Below are 17,536 nucleotides of genomic sequence, written 5' to 3' on the forward strand. Positions count from 1 at the left end.
GAAGGCATGAAGAAAGGCCGCCTTAGTCCCCAGGACCTCTAGACACCCCACATCCCCAACCAGGTCACAAGGCTGGGCAGAGAAGCCGGGGCTTCTGGAAGGATCTGCCTAAAAGCATCCTTGTTTGTTCACAATTGGACCCTGCACCCTGGTCTGCACCAGACCATGAGGGCTGGGAGAATTCTTGGAACTAATCAACCCAGTCCTCCAGGGCCTTGAAAGGACATGTGGCAAGCCACATGGAGGGCGGTCTGGACTCCCACCACTCGCCTTCCCAACTATTAACTTTGCTCTCTGCTGCTGTGTTCGCTTCCTGGACTCCAAAAGAGGCCCATAATTCAAGCCCTGTAGGGATCTTCCTCCGCCCCCAGGAAGCCCTCCCTGCTGTGCCCTGAACAGAGAGGTGGCTGACACCGTGGCCCTGGCCGAATGCCACAGACTCTATTGCTCAGGCTCCCACCTGCAGCTGCTCCTCTGCCTAGTGTCCCACTACCTCTGGAGGGCTGGAGTTGGCCCCTGTCCTGTCCTGCCTCTGTCCGCATCCTCACCTCCTCCACCTCCACCTCGGCCTCTGCTGCCAGCGCCACCTCCTTACGCCCCTTCTTCTTGGCCTTGCTCAGCCCCCGGGCCTCCGTCTTGCGCGCCTTGGCCTTGGGCTCAGCTTTAGGGACGATGGGCTTGGGCTCCAGAGTAGCCGGCGTGGCGGGCACCGGACTTCGCCGCGCAGGGGGCTGCTCCTCCGGGGCGGTGGCGGAGGCGGGGGACGGGGGCACCGAGTTGGATCCGGAGACCTCGGGCTCGGGCTCGTCCTCCAAGGGCGGGGGCTCGGGAGGCCCGGTGCGCACGGCATAGCTGTGGTAGCCGCGGTACATCGCCACCTCCGGCTCCCTCGAGGGCGCGGGCGGCGGCTGCAGCGCCTCGATGGCCATGTGCTCCGAGGGTGGACGCGCGGGACTGCGACGGCCGACGCCATCGGACGGCGTGGCGGGCCTGCTGCCCTCCCCGCCGGGCTCGCCGTTCCAGGCGCCCGGACTCAGCAGGCCGTCCTTGGACGACCCGGGTCGGGGCCTCTTGGGTTGTGGGGGCGTCCCGGCCGGAGATGGGGGTCCGCCCTCGGGCTGCGGGGTCTCGCGCTCGTGCAGCTGCGGGCTCTCCCGGGGCCGCTCCGGGAGGCCTGCGCCCGCGCCCCGCTCCGGGGGCTCCAGCAGGCTCTCCGAGTTCTCCAGGATCTCCTGGAGCAACCGACGCTTCTGATACTCCGGACCTGCCAGGGACAACAGAAAGAGGTAGGCTTCGAACCCACGGCCTACTGGGCCGTCCTGGGCCAGGCGGGCAACCTCTGTGAGCCGCGTTCGTTTACTAGGCCGCCACTCACTGCACCGAGGAGGATCAGGCTGTAGTGAAAACAGTCAACTTTAATTAACTCTGTGAGGTAGGTGAGATTGTGAATTCTGTCGCACAGAGGAAAAGGAGACCCAGAGACGTTAAGTCCTTTGTCCAGCATCACACAGCAAAGGGCCGAGATGATGCGCCTAACTGGTCTCTTTCCATCCATTTGTTTGAAAAATGGGCCTAATCACCCCTATTCTATTGGAAAGTTTACTTGCTAAAGCCACTGAGGCAATGGTCACCCAACGCAGGCTAGTGCTGTGCTTCCTGTGACCAGCAGGGGGAACACTGTGACCAGAAAGAAGTCGCGCCCTCTGCATCAAAGACAGACCTAGTGTCACTTTGGATGGCGAGCTGCAGCCAGAATGATGTTTCCAATGCACTAAGCATGTTGCTCACGTAAACCCCTCCGATGCAGAGGACCCCATCTCCGCGCTCAGCAGCCGGCGCAGCTCTGCCAAGCGCAGTCTGTGCCCTTCCCCGACTCTCTTCACTCAGCCTCCCCGCGCTCCCCTCTTGTACCATCTAGCTTCCTGCATACCACTCTATTCCATTTCCGTGCCTTTGAACCTGCAGCCCCCTGTTCTTGCTCCATCTGCTGGAGCACCCATTAGGTCTACCTGTGCAGTGTTTCTCAAAGGATGGTTCTAGATGCTCCATCACCTGCTCTGGATCTCATTAAGTGTGTCACTCACTAGCTCCACCCAGATCCACTGAATCAGGAACTCAAGAAAGAGCCAGTCAATGTCAAGACAGACTCACAGACCTGGCCAGGGCCCAGAGCACTCAGTCAGCCCTTGATCTCTATGTGAGATACAATAGAGACAGGAGCCGTGGCCACCGCAAGCTCACTGCAGCCTTTACATGCACTTAGTTCACGCCCAGAAAGTAGGCTCTATTCTTGTACCTAAGTCACAGCTCAGGAGCTGAGTGTTACCATTCACCTTGCACAACATCCCAAAGCTGGTGAGTAGCAGGCAAGGATTTAAACACAGGAGCCTGTGTTAACCAATGCAAAGCTACCGGTGTGACTCTTTCTGATTCTGGGTCCTAGCTGCACATCCCCAGAGCCCGGCATGTTGCCTGATCACACAGGCAGTGCCTGATCAGTGCCCCACTGTTGTGGAATGTTTGTTTAACTATGTAGAGATGTGTTGCATTTGTTCAATTATGTAAAAATGTGTTGCTGTTTTACCTTGCCTGCCTAAGGCACCTGATTGGTCTAATAAAAAGCTGAACAGCCAATAGCAATGGAGGAGGTATAGATGGAACTTCCAGGAAAGGGGAGTAAGTAGGAGGAGGAATTTAGGCTCAAAAAAAGAAAAAAGAAAGATGACAGGGAGATGCCAGGGGCCAGCCAGCCATGGAGAAAGCAGGAAATTAGGACATACAGAATGAAAGAAAGGTAAAAAGCCCCGAGGCAAAACATAGATGAATAGAAACAGGTTAAATTAAGTTAAAAGAGCTAGTGTGACAAGCCTAAGCTAAGGCTGAGCATTCATAATTAATAATAAGCCTCTGTGTCTCTACTTGGAAGCTGGTTGGTGGCCCAAAGAAAATTCCAACCACACCCCACAAACTTTTGAAAGGAACAGAGAGCCCTTTGACACCCGCCCCCACCATGCACCAGAGACCTGTTCACATCAGCATCACCAGCTCCCCTCATCTGTCTTGCCAAGAGGGGGGAACAAGAGACAAGCTGGGGTGGGTCTCAGCTATCCCACCTCAGTCTTGCATAGAGGCAGAGATGTGTCCCCCCCATGAACCCCTGTGTTATCTCATCTCTCGTTTGTACCACACCCACAGGTTCCAAAACTCATAGGCATTCAGAACTTCACTTAGGCATCTCCACCTTGTAACAAGTGAGGAAAAGCGACCACCGTGGGACTCCCCTGACCACTCCACCCATGGCTGGCCCTACCTGGCTGGTAGAAGTCTGGGGCCAGCTCCTTGGCCAATGTGCGGGCAATGTTGGATTCCTGGTTGGCAGCCAGAGCAGCCTGTTCTGCTGCCTCAGCCTTGGCTTTGGCGTGGCTTGTCCTAAGGAGACAATATGATGGGAGATTTAGAATCTAACCCTCTGAACATCCTCTCCAAGACAGAGCGAGTCATCCTGGGCAGAGGTTCTCACTTGGGATGTCAATGAGTATTACAGCCCCCTGGCCCAGACTACTGGGCATTCCCTAGCCCAGTCCTCCAGTTTCTGGATATGCATAGACTGTATTCCCCAAGCCTCCCCTATAGTTAGGTATGGTCAGATGACTGCATTCTTCCCAGTGCATTCTGGGAAGACCATATATATGTATGTAACAAGACAATGATGTATGTTATTTCTAGGTCTGGTCAATAAAGCCCTTTTCCCTGTGGCTGGTTGAATAGAGAAGAGGCTATCACCCCAGAAGAGAGTGTTTAGCCCCTTTCATGTCACAGACTCTCTCTCCCTCCTTTGGCCAACTGATGAAGGCTGTGGATTCCTTCTCCAGACAATATTATTGAGACAGGGTCTCACCAGGTAACCCTGGGTGGCCTGGAGCTCGCTGTGTAGATCAGGCTGGCCTTGAACTCCCAGAGATCTGCCTGCCTCTGCCTCTCAAATGCTGGAATTAAAACCATGCACCATGACATCTGGCAGAACAGTGTTTTTAATTACACAAGAGACAGGCAAGCCCCGGCTGGTGAAGGTGCTTGCCAAGCAAGTCTGAAGACTGGAGTTCAATCTGGTGACCCCAAGTAAAGGTAGGAGAAAACCAACTCCACAGAGTTGTCCTGTGACCTCCATGCAAACATACACACCCCAGAAACACACAATGATAATAATATTAACAAGGTTTTAAAATACGCAGTGTTTGGAGCTGTGAAGAGCTGAAGCTGAATTGGCACACTTAATAAAATATTTAAGAACAACTCTGTGGGGCTGGAGTGATGGCTCCGTGGCTAAAAGCACGAATAGCTCTTCAGATGACCCAAGCACGGTTCCTAGTACTACATCAGGTGGCTCACAACTGCTTGTAACTCTGGCTCTAGGGATCCAACACCCTTTTTGAACTATTGAGCACCTGCATTCACATGCATATACTCATATACAGATGCACAATAAACAATAAATAAAAGAACAAATTCATAATGTGATAATGCATATCCTTTTTCACCAACACTAAAAAATGTCTACCAGGTCTCCTAACCACCACAATTTAAAAGTATAAATGAGCATAGCTAGATGTGGTGGCTCACATCTGTAATCCTAGCACTTGTGATTTCTGCTAGACGCAAAGTCACAGGTACAGCTCGTATTCCTATGGTTTATTGCCTATTCCCAGGACTGAAGGAAATGCCAAACTTCAGTTCACATGTACGCAGACACTTTGGGTACCTGGCCAAGCCCCTTCATGGAACAAATGCACCTGCATGTGCCTGCCCTAGCTGCTGTGAATGCCAGCTGCCCATGACTCCATGCCACCCCAGAGAACTGCAACCAGCAAAGCTACTGTGTTCAAAGTGAAAGTGCCACTTCCCCAACCCCAGAGAACCTCCAACAGACTGGATGACACTGACCCATTCCCTCTGTGACCATCAAATCCACAAGTTACAGTTCCTACCCACAGTCCCCTGTGCTCAGACCAAACACATCTGAAGCTGAGATCAGTCCTTGCTCAGCCCCTTCCTTTCTGATCTATCTGCTTTTCACTGCCCCCTCCCCTGAAAGCATTCTCTCAGCATCACTAGCTTGGGAATCACCACCTCAGGCCATGTTTCTGGGGATATGGACCCCCTAAATTCTGTCCACAGAAGTGCAGTAGAGGAGCTGGAGAGATGGCTCAGCAGTTAAGAGCACCGGTGCTGGGAATTGATCCAGGTTCAGTTCCCACACCCTCATGGCAGCTCACAACCATCTATAACTTCAGTCCTAGGGGATCCGATGCCCTCTTCTGGCCTCTGTGGGCAATGCATGCATGTGGTGCACATACATTCAGGCAAAACACCCATACACATAAAAATAATTTTTAACTAAAAAATATATATATTTTATTAAAGAGTGGAGGACCTGAACCTGTCAGTCAGTGTGTAGAAGGAAGACTCCCCCTGCAGTCCCACACTGGAATGCTACAGGAACAAACTTTAAACATCTGTTATGTCACATGCTTGACATTGAAGAGATATTTGTATCAGCTGTTGGCACAGTCTAACATGACTAACTGGAGAACAATGCTTACCTCAGTAAAGCCCTCTTTACAAACAGGCCAGGCACTGTTCTGAAGGAGTTTCAAACTCTCCCCATTTCACATAGGAGGAAACTGAGGCACAGATAGGTTAATTGGCCTGCTGAAGGGCAGTCAAGGAATGTGGAAGTTGGCAGTTTTGAACCTAACCCCAAATTCTGTGCACTTAATGACTGCTTTGGAGTGTCAGATGTGGCCAGAGCTGACCACCCTCACTGGGTAAGGCAGCTCAGCCCCGCCACCTGACAGCAGACGTCTAGTCACAGCTGTGAGGTGTGCCCCAAAGGGGCAGGAGACCGTACAAGAAGACTTCTGATAGAGTGTCAGCGGAGGTTGGCTGCTGGGCAGGGAGGGGTCCAGTCAGGCACAGGGCTGGAGACTTGAAGAAACCACCTGAGGAACGCAGCGAAGACGTGACGGTGTTGTGGAACTAGAGTCCATGCTCTACGCATAGGCTTGCCTTCCAATCAGTGAGGAATAGTGAAGTCTGATCTCCAAGTCACACAGGTCAGGTTCCCAGACCCCGCCTTCTCCACCAGGCCATACTGTCATACTGCTGTTTGCATCAGAGGAAAGAATCAGTCCATGAACGTACACACAGGCACCCGTGTGCACACACAATCCAGGAGCTTCCCAGGTCATGGTGTATACACACAGACACCCGTGTGCATACACAATCCAGGAGCATGATGGTGAAGGGCAAGGCTTTGGGGAATCAGAAGCTTTGCCCCCCCAGCTTTGGCTCTGTGGGTTCAGGTGAGGTGAGACACTCAGATGCCGAAAGAGCTCAGTAAACAAGACAAATCATATTTTATTTTATTTTTCACTTTTTTCCATTTGCATGTGTGCCATGTGCACATGTATATATATGTTCTGCATGTGTGTAGGGACATGTGTGTGAGTACATATGTGTGCTCACACGTGTGGAATCCTGAGGTCGATGTTGGGAATCATTCTCAATAGCTCTTCCATCTGACTCATTGAGAGAGGTCTCTGAAGCAAGCCCAGAGTCTTGCTAGCCAGTTTGTTCTAGGGTCCTGCCTCCACATTCTGATGATCGAATTACAGGAGTGCTGCCATGCCCATTTGGCATTTGTATGAATTCTGAGGACTGAGCCTCCAGCCCGCATAATTTTGCAGCGTTTTAACCACTGAGACACCCAGCTCCCCTAAATCATATTTTAGTACAATATTTTACAGTAAAATTAGTGCAAAAATAAAAAGCCAGATGAACAAACTAAGAAGAATATTTGAAATAAAGACTAACTTGGTATCTGCACCTCACCTTACCCCAGTTCAACCCCACCGGGACTCCAGAGCCTCCGGCACGTGGCTTTCTTTTAGTGCCTCAGTTTCCCCGTCTATAGGGTGGAGACGATAATCCTCCCCTTGGAGAGTTCTGAGAAATGAAGTGTTCCCCACATCGTGATGACAATTTAGACAGGTGATGATGGTGGTGGTTAGGGCCAGAAGACATTTTTGACAGGGGAACAGAGTGTCCCCCTGCTCAATCGACCTGTGTGTGGGTTTGTGTGAGAGAAAGCCCTGTGTTTGGGGAGCCACTTCCCTGGGAACCTGAAACCTCAGGTAGAGAAAAGAGAAACTAGGCCAGTCTTCCTGCTGAGAAGATGCCCTTTTTTGGTCATGTGAGCTGAAGGACTTCCTCTTTTCTGCAGACTTGGGAAGCTGGCAGCCAGCACAGGCATGGAGATGGAGGTGGCCACATTGTCCCAGGCATGAGGGCTTCGGGATGGCAGGAAGCACGTGCCTCTGTCCACCCTGCAGACTGGCTGGCTGACCCCTTTATCAGCCTTTTCCCTTTCACCCACTGGTCTGGACTCTCTGGCTCCTCAAGCCAGCCACACCCCCATCCCCTGTCCGTATGTCTCCACCCTGCCTGCATCTTCCTTCTCCATACGTGCCCTGCATGTGTGTCCAGAGAATTTGTTCATCCCTATACCTAAGGGCCTCACCTTGCATGAGCTTCCAACATGCTCTCACTGTAGCCCAGCTCTGCTACATAGCATGCTTTCAGGCCCTTCCACTAGAGGTGATCTTTTGGAGAGGGAATTACCACACCCAGCTCAAGGTAGCCTTCATTGGGTGCATCAGGCAACCCCAGAGTGAAGGACTGGTGGCACTGCTGTCACCCAGAGGCCACAGCTTTCAGTCAGGTGCCACTCAGTGTGTGGCCACTGCAAGGCAGGCTCTGGCATCATCACCACCTGGGGCTCATCAGAAATGCAAATTCTCAAGCTACACCAGAAACCTACTGATTCAGAATGAGAGTGACCTATGCCCCACAAGCTGTCCAGCCCCTCTGCAGCTGACTCCAGTTTGAAAAGCAAGTATCCACAGTGCTGAGGCCAGATCCATCCTCGGCTGTTCCCTGCCTGCTGGTGGGGGTGCAGGCTAGGAGCCTTGGATGGCTGTCTTTAAGCACCTGTGGCCCTCCCCAGCCCAGGCTGTAGTAGGAGTCACAGGGGCACTTTCCTCCGACCACCCTGTTCATCTGGATGTGGCCTCTGGGTGAGGGTCTCCTAGGGTGGTGCTGTACCTGCTGGGGGAAGGGAGGGGAGCAGTAACTGGGGCAAGGGGAGGGGCAGGCAGACGGGCTCTTCTTGGTGGCTTTTGGATTATCTTTCAGCAGCTGGGTTAAAAATAAGGTTGGTAGTTCTGGAACAGTACAGGGCCATCACTCAGCACCGCCACTTTGGGGAGCATTTGCCCCCGCGCTCCCCACACCTCTTTTTCCCATCCCTAGGCTCCTGGCTGCTTGATTAGAGGCGGTGTTTTTCCCTGTTGTCCACACCACGTATTAGTGGCTTCTTCAAACCAAAGTGCATGCACTCTGTCTCCAGGACTTAGCTTAGTCTGTTCCCAGCCTGGAAGGCCCTTCCCCTCCCTCCATGCTCAAGACCCACGTCAATGTACCGGTTCATTCACTTACTACAACTTTTTGGAGTGTCTGTCATGAGTCAGACACTATTCTGGGCCTCCTCAAACACAACCGCTAGCAGAACACCTTGAACCCCTCTTAAAGTTCCTGCAGGGCTTGGCCAAATTCAGCCCCTGCTCAAATACAACCCCTGCCTGTTTTTGTACCACCCTGGCTAAAAATGGTTACTTTATTAGGTGGTTGGAGAGAAAAAATAAAGGAGTAATATTTTCTAACATGTGAAACTGGTCTGGGATTCAAATTTCGGCGTCTGTATAAAGTTTTAGTGGAGTGCAGCCACACTCACTCGTTTGTGTACTGTCTGGACTTAGGCGGTTGTCATAGAGACGGTATGATGAGCAGAGTCAGAAGTATTTCCCTTCTGGTCTGTTACAGAAAAGTCTGCAGCCCTCTGTTCTAAGGCAGAAGCAAACATTTCTTTTCCTGAGATCACTAATGTTCACTGGCTTTCTGCTGAGCACTTTGCACTCGGTGTGTGCCATGGACGACCGGACAGGCATGAACATCATGGGGTACAGTCATGTTCTAGGGATCCAACCATCCTGCCCACCTGGTGACCCTGGCATACATCCTAAACACTACAGCAGGAAACACGTCATTAAGGTAGTCAGCTAAGGAGCTGCAGAGAAGCCTCGCTTGGTAAAGGGCTGGCTGTGCAGTTTGGATCCCCAGCAGCCACGTTAAAAACTAGGCTCAGTGGTGTGTATCTGTAACCCGGCACTGGAGAGGCAGAGTCAAATGGTTCTCTGGGGCTTCTGGTCGGCCACTCCAGCCAAGTTGGTGAGTCCCAAGTTCAGTGAGAGGACCTTCCTCAAAGAATAAAAAATAAACAAACTAGAGTGGATTTTCCCCCTTCCACCTTTACCCAGGTTCCAGGGGATGAACCCAGGCCCCCGGACTCCCACCACAAGCACCTTTACTGTTGGAACCTTCTGGCCAGCTTTTCACTTTCTTAATGATTCTCTTTGAAACACAAAAGCCCTAAGTTGTAATGAGGTCCAATTACCTTTTTCTTTTGTTATCTGGACCTTTGGCATCATATCTAAGAAGGTTTTCACCTAAACCAAGGTCATGAAGATTTCCTCCTATATTTTCTCCTATGTGTTTTACAGTTTTCATTTTCCTACTTAGGGATGTGAGGGTTGGTTATAAGAAAAAAAAAAGACAGAGAGATTGAGGGTTCACACCACTTCTAAGACAGATCCTGAGAAAACTGAGCAAGAGAGAAGTCAGTCACTTACCCATTGATTATTAAAGTGAAAACTGAGCCATGCATGGCCCCTGCTCTGGAAAGATGAAGAGTCTGGGGGAGAGACAAGACAAGGTGAAAAGTCTTAAGAGGGGAGTGAATGTAAGGCTGTTGGGAGGAGAAAGCCCACTGGTCAGGTTACGCGGCCAGAGCTGGCATTTTATTATTTCTATCTTATATGTAAACACATATATAAGTTTATTTTCTTAGTTCCACATTCTATATTTTAAAGATATATTTTATAAATATTATGCCATAAAATAATACTAATTCCCTGTAGAAAAAAATTGGGAAGCAAATAGTTTTATAAAGGAAAAATTGCCACTCGTATTTTAGTGTTTGGAGGTGTTAGGGGCATAGGTGTAAGAATGGGTGGCTTAAAGTTCCTGTGCCTTGATTTTTTTTTTCATCTGTAAAATGGTGATATAAACAGCCCTAGAGTCATAGCATGGAGCTGCTGAATTATACAGCAATAAACAGAAACCACTTGGCATGGGTAGGCCCTGGTATGATGATCAGTCTCAGTTATCAGCTTGGTGAGATCTAGGACCACGTAGGAGACAAACCTCTGAGCACACTTGTAGGTGATTATCTTGACTAAGTTAGTGGAGGCAGGAAAACCTGCCCACTATAGGTGGCACCATTCCCTGGGCAATGGTTCTAGCCCACATAAAAAGGAGGATGTGAACTGAGCACAAGCATTCATCACTCTCTTCCTCCTGACTATGGATGTGGTGGCATGGCCAGCCACTTCAAGCTCCTGCTGCCTGGCCTCCCAACCCCCCTGCCCCATGATGGACTGTATCCCCAAATTGAGAGCCAAAACAAATCTCCTTCAATTTTCATTTATCGGGATATTTTATTACAGTAACTGGAAAAGTAACTATGACACCAGTACAGAGCAGATCTCATGTAAGTGTTTGCAACCTTTGAATGTGGATATAATCCATTTAAAGTGAGCATCAGAGGTGACACTGGGTGTGTGGGTTCCAAGTCTATGTGATACCTGACCCCTCAGGTCCTAGGCAGAACCTCCCCACTTCGAAGCTCATCCTAACTCCCCCGGGATGGAGGGGAGGGTGCCTCCAGATCGTGTTTTATGTGATGATAGTCTGCTTACAAGAGGAAGCTCCTGTACAGAATCTGCTCCAGTGATGGAGAGACGGTCCTTCCAGCCTTAGACTAAGAGTTGGCTCACTGGGTGGTAACAGCATTCCAGCCACTTGTCCTATTCAGGTGGCTGAAAAAATAGTCCCAAAGATCCACCTCCTGATCACAGACACCTGTGAGTGCCCCCTTATATGGCAAACAGGCCTGGCAGATAGCTATGAGATAGGGACTATGTTGGGTTAGGTAGGTCCTACATGGAATCACAAGTACAATAAGGCACTCTAGGACGAACTGATAAGGGGGGAGGAGTTGATGTATGGGGACCAGAGATGTGCCCAGAGGATGCAGGAAGGGCCATGAGCCAAAGGTCAGGGTGCTGACCATTTGAAGCTGGAAAAAAACAACTGGGCTCTCCTTCCAGAGCACACAGTAGGAACCAGCCCTGCTAACACTCAGCTTCAGCCCGGAGCACACAGTAGGAACCAGCCCTGCTAACACTCGGCTTCAGCCCAGAGCACACAGTAGGAACCAGCCCTGCTAACACTCGGCTTCAGCCCAGAGCACACAGTAGGAACCAGCCCTGCTAACACTCGGCTTCAGCCCAGAGCACACAGTAGGAACCAGCCCAGCTAACACTCAGCTTCAGCCCAGCCCCAGAACTCAAGGAAAGAATCTTTAGTGACAAGTTTGCTGTCATTGGTTGTAGCACCAACAGGAAGCTACGACTCCTATGGTCACATTCATTTTTGAGACACCTCAGCTCCCTGAGAAGAAATGCTGGCACAGAAAATCATTCACCTAAAGCTCAGAGCTCGAGAGAACCAGAGTTGACCGGAACTGAGCCCAGAATCCTAGCACCAAAGCCTTCGAGTGGGTTGTCCATTGCCAGTACTTCACCTCCACTCACAATCCACAACAGCCAGGAACTGAAAACAGCCTTCAGCCAATCTCTCCCTTCAGAAGCATTCTGAGGACCCTACATCCCGGCAGCCTGTCTGAGGGGCCCCAGAACTGGTGGTCACCCACAGGGTCCCTCTCTTCCCTGAGGAGGCTGATCTAGTTCCTGGCACACTGTGAGACTGGGGTCGAGCCACACTTTGGCAACTGGAGAAGCCACAGCAGGGGATCATGGGCCTGTAGGCCCACCAGAGCTTACTGTGCAAAGGACAGAGGTCTTCAGAGCCACTCCGGGAACTCCCAAAACTGTTCTTTCACGGGCTACGGTACAATAGCAGGACGCTTGCCCAGCACGTGCCAAGCCTCAGTTTCCAGCACAAGCACAAAATGGAAAAACAAAAACAAACAAAACAGTGCACTTATTTTGTTTTGTTTTTTGAGGCAGGGTCTCCTCTCTCTATGTAGTCCTGGCTGTCCTGTAACTTACTATGTAGATCAAGCTGACCTTGAACACGCAGAGATCCTCCTGCCTCTGCTTCTTGAGTGAGTCACCACACTTGGCCCACACTTCAATTTTTTTTTTTCTTTCCAGACAGAGTTTCTCTGTGTAACATCCCTGGCTGTCCTGGAACTTGCTTTGTAGCCCAGGCTGGCCTCAACTCACTGAGCTCCACCTGCCTCTGCCTCCCGAGTGCTGAGATTGAAGGTGTGCGCCACCACCGCCCGGCCACACTTGCAGTTTTTAAATGACATTTTATAAATGCCTGGAAGAGTAACCCTTGAAGCAGCAGCATCCATGCACTTGTTTTGAAATCTGTCTTCCTAGGGTGTCCGTCCCCACACTGGTTTGCTAACGGGACTGTGAACGCAAAGACTCAACCGAGCCATCAAGGTTAAGATCATGGACTCTAGCTATGATCACATCATCTGGATTTGAATCCCAGATGCCCACCCTTCCTAGCTGTGTGACCCGCACAGGCCACTTAAAATTCTCTGCATTCCTCTTCCGAAAAACGAGGCAAATGGGCAGAGTTCTCAGGTGGCTCCTGGAAGTCACACCCTGGTGTGACTCCCTCCCTTTGAATGTGTGTTAAATCTAGTGATTCGCTCTAACAAAGTGATGGGCGCCCCTTGGACACAAATTTATAAAAGACTGTCACTCCCCTCTGGCTTGCGATCTTCACTAACAGGTGGGTAGGCTGGGTAGTCAGCCCACACACACCAACAGGAAAGGGGCAAGTCTGGAATTCCATTGTGACTCCCACCAAAATAAGCTGGAAGGGGTGAGACCATAGCTCAGAGGACCGTGAGTAGGAGCGCCCCCTCAGGCTTACAGGCTGCCACAGAAGGCCTCCCACAAATGGTGGCTGCTGCTTTTTGCTGACAAGGGGCTTTGTCTCCTCAAGGGTTGAACTTGCCACCCTGGGCTGTCTGGGTCGGGTGGGATCGTCCACCCCAGAGCTTGCTGACTTAGCTCTGATTGTGCTCAGCCTGCCCCACCCACCTGGTGAGAGTGAGTCGTCCGGCCATGGCATCCCGCAGACCCAAGTCAGCAGACATCTCCTGCCTAAATAAGGACAAGGCACCCAGGAGCATTCTCCCTCAGGAATGTGACAGCTGAGCCCTCCCCGCTCGGCACCGCCCCCGCCTCCGGCCCCTCCCCAGGTGGAGCTCAGCTGTGGCATTCCAGCTTTCTCCAGAGTGCGGCCCCCAGTGGCACCAGCACCCCCCTCCGCCCCACCCCAGAGTGAATGGAAACCGATAAGGACTCTGGGAGGAATTCCAAGCGGCTCCCATTTGCTCCTGGGACCTGGCAGCTCATATCCCCAGCACCTCTCCTGAGACCCCGAAGGAAGAAGCCCCCTGAGGGAACCCTCCCACCCACCCACAAGCAGAAATCACACTCCTGGTTCCAAAGGCTGTTCCAGTGACTAACCAGTGCAGGCCATGCCAGGCACCGGGCTCGAGAAGAGATGTCCACCAACACTGCCTCACGTACCCAATCAACAGCTGTAATGAACAGTGTGTCCCTGTCTCCTGGGATGTGGGAAAGCCTACAGCCACTGTGAACACACTGTCAGGGTATCAGGGGACCTATCCCAGAGGTTCCTGCTGAGGGAGGGTTTGAACCACACAGCCTCTGGTACCACGTGACCTGGGTACAGCCTCTCCCCCCCTTTTTTAAACTTTCTTTTAATTACATTTATTTACTAGCTGATTGGCTTTCTTTTTCTCTTTCTTTCGCACGTGTGTGTGTGTGTGTGTGTGTGTGTGTGTGTGTGTGTGTGTATACACATTACTAGTGCATGCATTCATGTGTGTGCTCATGTGTGCTTCTGGAGGCTAGAGGACAGCCCTGTATGCCATTCCTCAGCTGCCATCTACCTTTTTTGAGATAGGCTCTCTCAGTGGCCTGGAGCTCCCCAGAGTATGCTAGACTGATTGGTCAGTGAGCCCCCTGGAGAGGAGTCTACCTGTCACGTCTTTTCCCAAGCTGGTATTATAAGTACATTGCCACACCCTTTTGTAGTTGGTCTGTTTTTATTAGATTTATTCAGTTGGTATTTATGTGTGAGTGTTTTACCTGTACGTCTATGTACATGCACCCCTGGTGTGCCTGGTACCCATAGAGGTCAGAAGAGGGCATCCAATTCCCTGGAACTGGAGTCGCAAATAATTATGAACCACCATGTGCTTTCTGGACATTGAACCCTGGTCCTCCAGAAGAGCAGTCAGTGCTCTTAACCCCTCGGCCGCCTCTCCAGCCCCTTGTTTTGTTTTGTTATACGGGTTCTGAGGGTTGAACTCAGGTCCTCATTCTTGAGTGGCAAGCCCTCTAGTGACTGAACCATGTCTCCAGCCCACAGCTCCAGTGAATGAATCATCTCATCAGCCCACACCCCTACTTTTTCCTAGTCTGTGACTTCGAATGGGTTGTTTTACTTTCTGTGTCTTGGTTTCCCCTTTGTGAAATGGGGGACATCCCAAAGTCTTGGTGTTAATATTCTGACCCATCTCTTGAAATCCTGCCCCTTGGCGCCGCCCTGCATCCTGATATAAAAGCCTCATTTTAAGGAAAACCCCTCCCCTTCCCCCCCTCTCCCATGAGGTGTGCACACCTCTGCTTTCTCTCCCTTCTCTTTCTTCCTTGTTTCCCTCTTTCCTATCTTTCTCTTCATCTTTCTATTATAATAAACTTATTTCCGCTCGGATGTGGCATCTGGGCTGTGAATGTCCACCTGCCACCGCCACTGCCATGCCTGCATGGCGTGTCTGGCCTGCCACCGCATCCACTGCAGCATGCCAGCATGTTTTCCCTGCACGTGCAGGATACCCTCGGGGTCCCCCATGCAATATGTCATAACACTTGGTACCTGGGGACCAAAGACTTTATAATTCTAAGCAGCTGTGAGTGTGTACACCTGGAGCCAGCCAGGACTGCCCCAGACCTAGGGACTACACCACTAAGAAAGCCCACTAAGGCCAGAGATCAACCTGTCTCTCTCACAGCTATAACCCCTGCAGCACTGAATACTATGCCCAGCACACAGTAGGTCTACAGCTACATCAGTGAGCATTATACCCAACACATAATAGGTGTGTGTGGGTTGAGGAGTTGCTTGAGGTAACAGATGTGACTCTCAGATTTCCTAGGAAGAATAACCCACACAATGAAGGCATTTAAAACCAATAACATTAAGAAACTTGATACAGTAGTTTAGAAACATTTGCTGAGCCCTTCAAGAGGTTATGGGCCTGGGTCTGGAGTGGTTGAAAGAAGGAGCAAGAGGTGTCCTAGTGGGAAAAGACAAAGAAACAACAGGTGCCATTTCTGGTGACCAACCATGGCTAGTTAAACAACGAGGAAGGATGTGGAGGGCCTGAGACACTATCAGCGAGCTGTGGGGCCTTGGCTAGGGCTAGGGATATAGTCATAGGAACAAGTCAGAAGGGAGCGAGCTCTCAGGGGAAGGGGGAAACAAAGAGAGCAAGATCAGAGAGGTGGACTGGGACGGGGCATGCTGGGTCCATGGGGGACAATGGCTAAGGACGTAGGTCTGGGGCCCAAAGTGAGCCCTTGCTCCACCCCAGTCACTGAATCTAACTGGATTTGTGATTCTGCTTCCCACAGCAGGAAGCTGGATTGCCCCAAACCCAACAAGACAAAGTCTCTACGAGTTTGCTCAATGGCTGGGGAGATAGCTCACTTGCCTCAGAGACCCAGAGCTGACAAATCCCCAGCACCCATGGAAAAATGCCAGGCATGGTAGTTCATCGAGTTCATCAAATGGCTGAGGAAGGTGAGCAGTTCACCAACCAGCCTCCACTTCTTCCTGGGCACACATCTAGATGGTCTCCCAGCACCCCTTACAGGCCATGTGACTATCTCTGGCCAATAGAATGTGAGAGGAGGTAATTTAACTTCTTCCCGGCCTAGCCAATAAAATCCTTCCATGGGTATCCTGGAGTGTGTTTTCTCTTTTTACCAGCAGAAGGGAATGTGACTTTAGAAGCCATATGCAGAAGGTAGCAAAGACACGAGGTAGACGGATCCTGGTCCCTGAATTGTCAAATGGAAGAAGGGCTTTACATGAGAAAGAAGTAAACTTGTGCTGGTCTGTTTGACGATTGGGCTTGTTTCTTGTCTAGCACAAGCAAGGAGATGGGAAAAAATGAGGCCCGAGTGGCCCTGCATCCCTCCCATCCACTCTGGAGACTCTTGCTCTGATGTTCAGGGCAGGCCTTGGCCGTGAGATGAACTGCCCAAGGGACGGAGTGAGAGGACACCTGCTGTTTTCAGTTGAGATTCTAGTGGACATCATTTGCCTGAATAGCTGTCCTTCTTCCATAAGAATGCTGAAGACCCGCTAAGAATTGGTGACTGTGAGTGCCTGCTGTGTGCTGGGGCTCCTCTTGTCCAAAGCCTCCAAGAGTCTAGTTCCCGGAGGACAGGCCCTTGTAAAGCTAACTCTTATAGGACAAGCCCCTTATGAAGAGTGAGACCCACCCCCCTCCTCACTCTGGTCCTTAGAGAGAAAGAGGGCCAGGAGAAATCTGTCAGGCCAGTGTTTCATGTGTGTGTGTGTGTGTGTGTGTGTGTGTGTGTGTGTGTGTGTGTGTGTTATGTGTGCATGTGCAAGTCAGTGCGTGTGTCCTCACATGGACATGGGTAATGCAGGGGAGGACATCTGGTGTCCTCTGTCACTCTCCAGCTTCTTTCCATCAAATAGAGTCCCTCACTGAGCCTGGAGCTGGGCTGACAATCATGGAACTCCAGAGGGCCTACTGTTTCCTCTTCCCCTCACAGTGCTAGGTTACAGTTACTCATGCAGCCATGCCCAGTGCTGGGGATTCCAACCCAGGCCCTCATGCTTGTGTGGCAAGAGCACTTACCCACTGAGCATTTCTCAAGCCCCTCAGGACACTCCTGGTGGGGCCAAGAATGATTGATAAGTTCAAGGCCGTTCATTAAGTAGAATGTCTAAAATTCCATTTCTTTCTTTCTGATTGTTTACTTTTGAAAAGAGAGTCCTGTGTAGCCCAGGCTAGCCTTAAATTGACTATGCCTTGAGCCCCTGGTACTCATGCTTCTACCTCTCAAGGGCTGGGATTATTCGCATCTGCCATCAAGCTTGGCTTAAAATTCAGTTGAGCCCGTCATGGCAACTCACTAATCCCAACACTGTAGATGCTGAGACAAGATCATTACAAATC

At 51.0% G+C, this 17,536-nt stretch overlaps 1 protein-coding gene across 1 annotated transcript in view; it reads right to left on the reverse strand.

Moving 5' to 3' along the window:
• Jph2 (junctophilin 2) overlaps positions 1–17,536 on the reverse strand; it is a 63,856-nt gene that overhangs the window by 3,220 nt on the left and 43,100 nt on the right. The window contains exons 3-4 of the mRNA XM_052723963.1: positions 3,311–3,429; positions 549–1,264 (exon numbers count right to left, since the gene is read on the reverse strand). Coding sequence (XP_052579923.1) covers positions 549–1,264; positions 3,311–3,429 — 835 coding nt within the window. The remainder of the gene's footprint in view (positions 1–548; positions 1,265–3,310; positions 3,430–17,536) is intronic.

This window comes from Peromyscus californicus, unplaced genomic scaffold (assembly GCF_007827085.1).
Source record: "Peromyscus californicus insignis strain IS unplaced genomic scaffold, ASM782708v3 Scaffold_7__1_contigs__length_154581171, whole genome shotgun sequence".
NCBI lineage: Eukaryota > Metazoa > Chordata > Mammalia > Rodentia > Cricetidae > Peromyscus > Peromyscus californicus.